The sequence below is a fragment of the Camarhynchus parvulus genome, chromosome 2, assembly GCF_901933205.1.
Source record: "Camarhynchus parvulus chromosome 2, STF_HiC, whole genome shotgun sequence".
NCBI lineage: Eukaryota > Metazoa > Chordata > Aves > Passeriformes > Thraupidae > Camarhynchus > Camarhynchus parvulus.
The window spans coordinates 131,460,043-131,468,283 of NC_044572.1; the positions used below are offsets into that span (position 1 = coordinate 131,460,043).

Below are 8,241 nucleotides of genomic sequence, written 5' to 3' on the forward strand. Positions count from 1 at the left end.
ATGCCCTTTCAACTACATTTTTCAGGTTTGCCTTGGATTAAACCCCAAAATAGCTGATGTAATTTCCAGCTGGCTGGTTAAGCTTTAAAAATGGCACGAGGTAAATTCACAACTATGACTCTGTCTTCAGCTGGAACCAGCCAGAAGTGCACTTCTTGCTGTTAAGTTCTGTATTTAGAGGGAGAAGCTGTATTTTATTTAGCTCACAGCGTGCCAGGAACAAGCTTCCCTCAGCAGCCTCTCAGCAGTGCAGCCAGTGGGTGGTCCCAGGGCACAGCCCCTGCATACCTCCAGAGTGCGTTGCTACTCAAAAAGCACCAGCAGCTGCTTTTACTTCAGAAAACACAGGCAGTGGAGATCACGGCATGGAAACCCGCTTTCTTCCTCTGTTATTGCATGGCAGCATGAGGGTGCTTGCCTGGAAAGTCAGATTTAAGTTCAGCTCCGTGCTTAGAGAGAGGGGCTTTCAAAGCGCACCCCATGCACTGCTGAGGAGAGGGACAGTGACATTGCACGGGCACAGTACCAGTGGGGAGGTGGCACCTTCTGTATGCTCTTCTTCTGCAGGGCTGCAGCAGAAAATGGCATTCAAGGATCAACATGACAGGAGAGCTGGTGAGGGGACCTCGTTCCCAGTCCAGTGGCTACTTGCAAATGTGGAAAGGTCTCAGACCCAGAGCTGTTAAAATATTTTAACTCATGGCCATGAAATGAGAAATACCATGAAGCAAGATGGTGGAATGGGACTCACACCTCACATTTCTGAGGAAGGAGCCTCTCTTTTGCATCGGGCTATGATGGCATATCCCACCTGGCACGAGCAGGGCAATGATTCAGAGGCTCCCTAGGCAGGGCCCTGTGCCACACAGGATAAGGTAAGGAGTGCCCCAAACCCACAGCAGGGAAGGGCACTGAGTCAGCATCCGTGGGATTGTGAAATGCGGGGATCCCTGTGTGCAGGGATCTGAGTGGGAGGCGGAAGAGCCCACACGCGCAGTGCCAATGGCCACCGCTGGCACACAGGGCAGCAGCCAGAGAAGCCAGACTGCCCAGCCTCTGCCCTGAGAACCCGTATTCCCTGCTCTCCTCCTGGCAGGGGACTCCTGCAGCGACACCTGGAACAGGGCAGGCAAACCCCCAGCTTGGAGCCCATCTGGGTGCCAGCACCTCCATACCCAGTGGCCCTGGGGAGGGCCACAAGGGACCCAGATGCCACACTGTGGGGTGGCAGCCACCACCCCTGCCCGACAGCCAGGCCATCAGGAACACGAGCAGGTTCCTTCCTGGGGAAGGCAGTGCAATCACCAACGTAAAGGAAATACTTTTCAACAGAGTCATAATGGCCCACGTAGGCATGATTAGCTTTGGGTGCTGAAGAAAAGCAGGGGGATGAAAAGCTGGGACAAAAAACCCAAAATCAAACCAAAAGAGATGCAGAGTAGTAAGCACAGGCTTGAAACTCCATTCCTGTGGGCTTTATAATGCTTTAAAAATATTTAAAAATTAAGAGATAGTGTTCCATTGGTCAAGACAATTTTATTTTGAGGTTATTTTCCTTGCAAAGGGATAAGTTCCACTATGAATTAAAAAAAAAAGAGGTCAATATTACAGAAAATTGGTTTATTGTAAACAAAGTATAAAGTACAACGTAAGAAATGTGCAAAACTTTAAAGTAGTCACAAAAAGCAGATCTAATACACTATTTTCAAACCATTCACTTTCTGATATGTGTCCTCAACATAATATGATAAAACACAAATAGTGAAAATTGATGCATTGTCACAAAAGCTGGTTTAAATTCTAGGCCAGTGTCTTTACTGCCTTGTTTTCCTCTTTGAATCACAACTTTCTAATTTAATACAATATATAATATATCCCTTTCAATTTTAGCATAAACTGCCTTTCAAAGAATAACACAATCAAGAAGCCTAAGATTCTTGGTTTTCCTCTTTAATCAACCAGAGTAGTTTACAGCTACCAAGTTTGTCTTCAAGGTGCCCTGTTATCTGCTCATGACAAGTGCAGTGAGAAGGTGGAAAGGAAACCATAAGCAACACAAAAGCAGAAGCATCATGCGATGCCCAGCTATAATCAGCTGTAACAATCACAAAGCTTGCCAAAGCAGCTGGGAAAACATGACAAAGCTAATAACGATTTGGAAATGTTCCTGCCCTTTGGCTGCCCATGCACTGCCCCTGCATGCCCATCCCAAGCCCCTCTGGACACAGCAGTGTAAAGCTGGGTGTGTTAACCACCCCATGCAGAAGGAGATGTCCAGAATCTCCAGGAGTCTGGCACCAAGTCATCGATTATGATGGCGCTGGAGAACGGTCAGGAGAAACTCCTACCAAGCAAAGGCGGCAGAAGTAGCAAAACAGATTTAGATTATCTTATGCAGGTGGGTCCAGGGCTTTCAAGCCTGTGCCTGAACATTGCCGCTGTCCTTATCTGCACCTACTGAAGATGGACAACTGACAGCTAAAGCTGGAGTTGGTCTCAGGCATGAGCAGCAAACCCTCAGAAACACTTGCATGGGACTGGATCGAGAGCATACACAAGTGATTTGCAAAATTCAGAACTGGAACAATGTGGCTGCTCTGCTCTAGAGCCTTCCCTTTCTTTGTCTCCTCACCAGTGCAAAAAACACCTGCTATTCCAGTCAGCCACTGGTTCTCCCAGCAGCATTTTTTGTGACTGAGTGCAGGCTGCCTTTGCCTCTCTGTACTGCTGTCGGCAGCCAGTGCGGGAGAACCACAGACCAGGAGAAAAAGCCTTTTTTCAGCCAGCCCATCCCAGCAACAATAGTTAATTCCACTGTCTTCAGAACAAGTCCTTTCACTGGGCGGTCACAGAGGTTGGTGGCACGGCTACATCACTGAGCTTGCTCACTTCTATCTGCCAGCTGGGTAATTTCTTCGCTGACAAGTGGCGACGCGCATGCTTCGTGAGGTGGTCGCTCCGCATGAAGCGCTGCTCGCACATCGGGCAGGCAAACTTCTTCTCCCCAGTGTGCGTCCTGCGGTGCCGAGACAGTTCATCAGAGCGGGCAAACCTCCTCTCACAGCCTTTCCAGCTGCAACTGAACGGCTTTTCTCCTGGAAGGGAAGAAAGTACAAAGGGAAAAACCCAGTGAGTACTGAGCAATAAACACCGCTGCCTAAACTGGCAGGATTTCACTTAACTGGCAAGAAAGTTTCTATTAAGGCAGCTGAGCCAAAAATCTAAGTAAGTAAGCATTATACACACAAAATGTGGAAAACTGTTTATATACTAATATTTAAGCATGCAAACTCACTATCTCCAAGGCTAAGTAGTATGGGTAAAGGTTAAAGGATTAAAAAGGGTTAAAGGTTAAAAATTCTCAGGAACCAAATCGTTTGAAATGCTCTTCACATCTCAAGACAGCTGATTTTAACACTCAGCTCCGTGTAAACTGCAGATAATGATGACTCAGCACGCCCAAAACTCCCCTCTGAAGTGCAGCCTGCAGTGGTGCTTTATATAACTGAGCTCCAGAAGTGCACTGTGAGCCTGAGTGAAAATACATGGAACTCTTTCTGCTACTGCAGTTATGGGCTGAGCCCGGAGAAGTTACTTCAGAATAACCAAGGCAGGAATAGTTTGGAGTGGATTCTCACATTCTCTCATAAAACAATCTCCAAGTTTCACCCACTTCTGGCAAAGGCATTCCTGAGGAAAAGCCTACTGAGGCATCTTTAACTCTGGAAAGCATGCTCCATGTTGGGCAAGGCCTTGCCTCCACAGATGCATTACTGAACACCTTCTGACCCAAAGCGAGTCCAGCACAAACAAAGTGCTGAGTCAACTTCCCCTCAGGGAGACTTCCCGGCAGAGATTAGGCAGCATTATAATGCACGCTGGCAAAAAGAGTATTTCATTGCTGGCCCACCATTTGTTCAATAAACAGACACAGAAATCACTACAACTATAACAAGCTGTATATACATCCACAGTTTTCTACATTAGATTTTAGCATGCAGCAGCAATAACCAACCTGTGTGTGTTCTGACGTGAGCCTTCAAATGGGAGCTCTTGAAGTACGTTTTCCCACATCCTGGGTAGCCGCAAATGTGACTTCTTATTCTTGAAGAATCAGCCTGAGGAGTGGTTTTTGCTGTAGAAGGTACAAAGCCAGGAGCAGGGGCAATGGGAGAGAGTCTCGTGCCATTTGGACTAACAATGGGAGCCTTTGTGCCCTGCACAACTGGCTGGGGCACAACAAACATGACGGCACCCTTGGGAACCTGGGTGCCCATGAAGACCATGGGCTGACAGAGGGCAGGCTGCTGGCTCGGCGCAGTGCTGGGGACCACGGCCGTCACAACATTGTTGTTCGTGGGCAGTGGGACCATCTGGCAAATCACTGGCACAGGGGGGGCTCCGCTGCCTTGGGCAGGGGACAGCGGTGCTGCCCCCGCTGGCTGCTCTGCTGGCTCAGGGACAGGCTCCTCCTTGCTCACCGAGGGCTTTGTCAAGGGCACGGGACCAACAGCTGGCTCTGCAGTTCCTCCCTCTGCCTCGGACAGTTCGCTGGCCTCAGCACTGACTGCACTCGGTGCCTCGGCAGAGCACACGGAGCGCTCCTCCTTGGCCTTCTGCTTCCTGTTTGCTTCCCTCCAAGCACTGTCCTGGTATTTGAGCACACTGGCTGCTCTCACAGGGCAGGTTTTGTGGTCACAGAGCTGGGCATCAGCCGTGTGGCAGATAACACTTGTCGCTCGAGCTTTCACCGGCCTGGCTGCTGGAGACCTCTCTGCTTCTCTCCGAGGTGTGGCCAGAAGAGGCTTGGCAGCCTCGGGCAGCGCCTTGCCCAGCGGGGGATGGATCACCTGCAACATCTCCAAGTTGGAAGGGCTGTAGGGAGGGGTCAGGCACTGTGAGGGAGAGAGAGACACAGTAAGGGGGGGATGCTAACAGGACATCACCACATTAATTGTTAAAAACAAGCGCACACAAATTGGACAACTTACAAATGCTGGCATGGCATTGAAGTCTGCTGCTCCAGGAAGCAAAGCCTCATCACTTTCTTCTGACATGTCCGATGCAGGAGTTATAGGTCTCATTTCTGCATGTTTCTTGAGATCTGATTTCCAGTTGCAACTCATAGAAATAAGGGCTTCTACAGCCTCATAATCGCTTTTTTCAGGCGTATTGTTCCGGAAATACTTCATATCTCTCTGTTTTTCAGTCATCATCTCCATTTCTCACTCCTGTTTTGGTCAGAGAAAAAAAAAACTTTAAACCTGATGCTAAGTTTAAGAATTTTCCAGGTGCCTGTAAGAAGGCCTTGCTAAAAACAAACGGGGCAACTTGTACAAGATAAATACATTTCATGTACCTGTATTTTCCTGCCTTCTTTCTTATTTATGTAATATTTTTCTGAAGTTGTTAGCAAGGAAATCTAACCATGAGATGAAAATTATATAATTACTTGAGACAAAAGAACTACTCTGGATCTTAAGTATGTTAAAGTTATTCCACACTGCAAGAGCTGTGTCTGAGAACTTAAGAAAAATCTTCACACCCCCCAAAAAAAGTACATCAGAGCTTCCCCCACCATCCCACCCTCCTTCTATTTTTGCTTTGGAAACACAGCCCTCGGGATTGTGCTTATTTTGGCACATGAGAAAGGACGGCATTGGGGCTGATTCACATTTTCTTCGAAAGGTATTAGCAACAAAAAACACTCTAGAAAATACTCAAAGGATCTCTCTCACACACACGTACGTGCAAGGGAAATCACCGGCTTGGAGAACCGAGACACACGTACATGTACACACGCCCGCACCCCCACACTGTGCATTCCCTGCCCGGCCCTCACGCAGGGCTGTGGGCGGGACTCATGCGCGGGCCCCGCCCCCGGCTGTTGGGCGCGCGCCACCCTCACCTCAGCGCACCCCGCCGGCCGCCCCCGTGCGCACCGCCCCCGCCCTCTCCTATTGGTTCCCCCGGAGCCGCGCCGGGCGCCCATTGGTCCGCACCGAGCAGGGCGCGGCCCGCGGCGGGGCACCTGAACAAAGCGTGATCGGGCGCCGCCGCGCGCCGACCTTTCCCCCAGTTCCCCCGCGCGGCGCCCCCGCCTCCGGCGCGCGGCGGCGGGCGGGGGAAGGAGCCCGGGCGGGAGGAGGCCGTCACCGCGGGCGGGGGCCGGGCTGGGGTCAGCGCCGCCACACCCGACGCCTCTCGCCGCGGGGGAAGGGAAGCGAAGCGAAGCGAAGCGAAGCGGCGACCCTGCGGGTAGCGGGTTACGGGGGCGACGGCCGGCTCTTCCCGCAGCGCCGCTCCGCTTCCCTGCCGCCGCGCCGCCCACCCCGCGTGGCACCGGGATCCTCCCGGCTTTCTCCTCCTCCCTCACCGCTGCCACCCGGTACATGCAGCCGCCGAGGCCAGTGCCCGTACCCGGTCGGGAACGCAGGCACAAGAGGCTGCACGGTGCCGGACCGGCGCTGCCAACAGGTTCTCGGCGGCTTCTGTCCCTCCCGCGGCTGCCCTCGCCGGCTTGCCCCGCGGAGGGCTCTCCACGCGAGCAGCACTCCTACAGCCCACCCCAGCAGCTCCAGTCCCCCACCGCGACTCAGCCCCTCCAGCCGCTACCCCAGCTTGACCTCCCGCCCGCAGTCCCTCCTATCGGGGGCTCGCTCCCGCACGTGCCCCAGACATCTCCGTGCCGCACCACCCCCGGGGACTCCCTCCATCCCAGCGGCCCGGACCCCCGGGATGCCCGGTTCGCTCACCGGAGGAGCCGAGCCCGCCCCGAGGTGCCGCCGCCGCTCTCCCGGTTTTCCTCTTTTTGTTCGCCGCTCCCCACTCGGGCGGCGGCGCCCCAGGGCCCGCGCGCGGGGGGGTGGGCGGGGCCCCGGCCGCCCGCCGGCCAATCGCCGGCAAAGGTGTGTGGGGCGGCGGCCAATGGGCGCCGGGCTGCCGCGCGTGATCGGCGGCCGCGCGGCGGCGTGGCCGGAGTGTCAGCGCGGCGTGTCCCCGCCGGCGGCTGAGTCAGGGCGGCCGCCCCCGCCCCCGCTGCCGTGCCCTTCCCTCCCCTCCCTACCCGGCATCCGTGTGGGAGCGGCGGGGGCGGCCCGGCGCTTCCTCCTGCATGAGGTCACACGGCGGCGGGGGAGGGAGCAGCCTCCCCGCTGCGGCCCCCGCTCCCCGCAGGGCCGAGGTGAAGCGGGGCCGCGGGCGAAGGGAGGGGAGGGAGAGAGCGGCGCGGTCGTTCCGATCTCCTCGGGCCTTTCTGGCCCGTGCCTGTGGCTGGGCGCGCCCGGGGGACCCGGTGCTGGGTCCTGGCGGCACCCCCGGGGTGGGGGAGGTCGCTACCACGCGTCGGGACCACCCCGGTCTGCACCGGCACTGTCCGTGCCAGCCCAGCGCGCCGCTGTTGGCGGGGACCCGAGGCAGACACAGCGTGAGGAGACCCCGGGCAGGTCGGCCCCGCGGGGCTCGGCCGTGTCTGCCCGCGCTGCCTCGCCCGCTCCCCGGCTGCTGCCGCCCGGGCGGCTCGAACAGCTGCGGTTAGCTGGGTCACCGCTGATCGCGGTACCCCGCAGGCTGCGGCGCGCCAGCAGGGCGGGAGCCGTGCGAGCCGCTCTGCTCAATGCAGGGTTTAGGGCGGGCTCTTTCCCGTCAGAAAGTTGTCATGAGGGTTGAAAGAGCGACTGTGTGTCGGGACCAGAGAAGCCAGATCCAGGCTAGGCTGCAGCTGTGACTGGTGTTGGGCTTTAGAAATGCTTTGATGCTTCATTATGGTTCAGTTTCTTTCCTCCTGCTTATTTAGCCTCACTTAAGAGATTTCCCCTCCTTCTTTACCTCCTAAGCAGTCCAGCATCGTTTGGTCGGAGCATTTTCCTTTTTTTCTTTCTTTCTAACACCTTCTTTGCCTCAATCTTCCACAGTAAGACCAGTTATCCTCAGGCCTCCTGAGCTGGGAGACAGGGATGGGGAGCAGAATGCACATCCTGTAATCCAGGAGGAAGCAGTCAGAGACCTGCTGTGCCATTTAGATGCTTACAAGTCCATGGGACTGGATTGAACTCATCCTAGGGTGATGAGGGAGCTGGTGGAAGAGCTCACCAAGCCCCTCTTCATCATTTTTCATCAGTCCTGGCTAACCAGGGAGGTCCCACATGACTGGAAGCTGGCCAACCTGACACCCATCCGCAGGAAGGGCCAGAAGGTGGATCCAGAGAAATGCAGGCCTGTCAGCCTAACCTCAGTGCCCAG

The 8,241-nt window shown here is 54.8% G+C and overlaps 1 protein-coding gene across 1 annotated transcript; it reads right to left on the bottom strand.

Annotated features, from left to right (window-relative positions):
* Window positions 1–1,549: 1,549 nt before the first annotated feature.
* On the bottom strand, window positions 1,550–6,880 carry KLF10 (Kruppel like factor 10). The gene is made up of 4 exons (XM_030944068.1): window positions 6,756–6,880; window positions 4,992–5,231; window positions 4,016–4,895; window positions 1,550–3,095 (listed from the first exon to the last, which is right to left on the bottom strand). The coding sequence occupies exons 2-4, from the start codon at window positions 5,220–5,222 to the stop codon at window positions 2,836–2,838; spliced, it is 1,371 nt and encodes a 456-aa protein (XP_030799928.1). The 5' UTR covers window positions 5,223–5,231; window positions 6,756–6,880; the 3' UTR covers window positions 1,550–2,835.
* Between the last annotated feature and the right edge of the window lie 1,361 nt (window positions 6,881–8,241).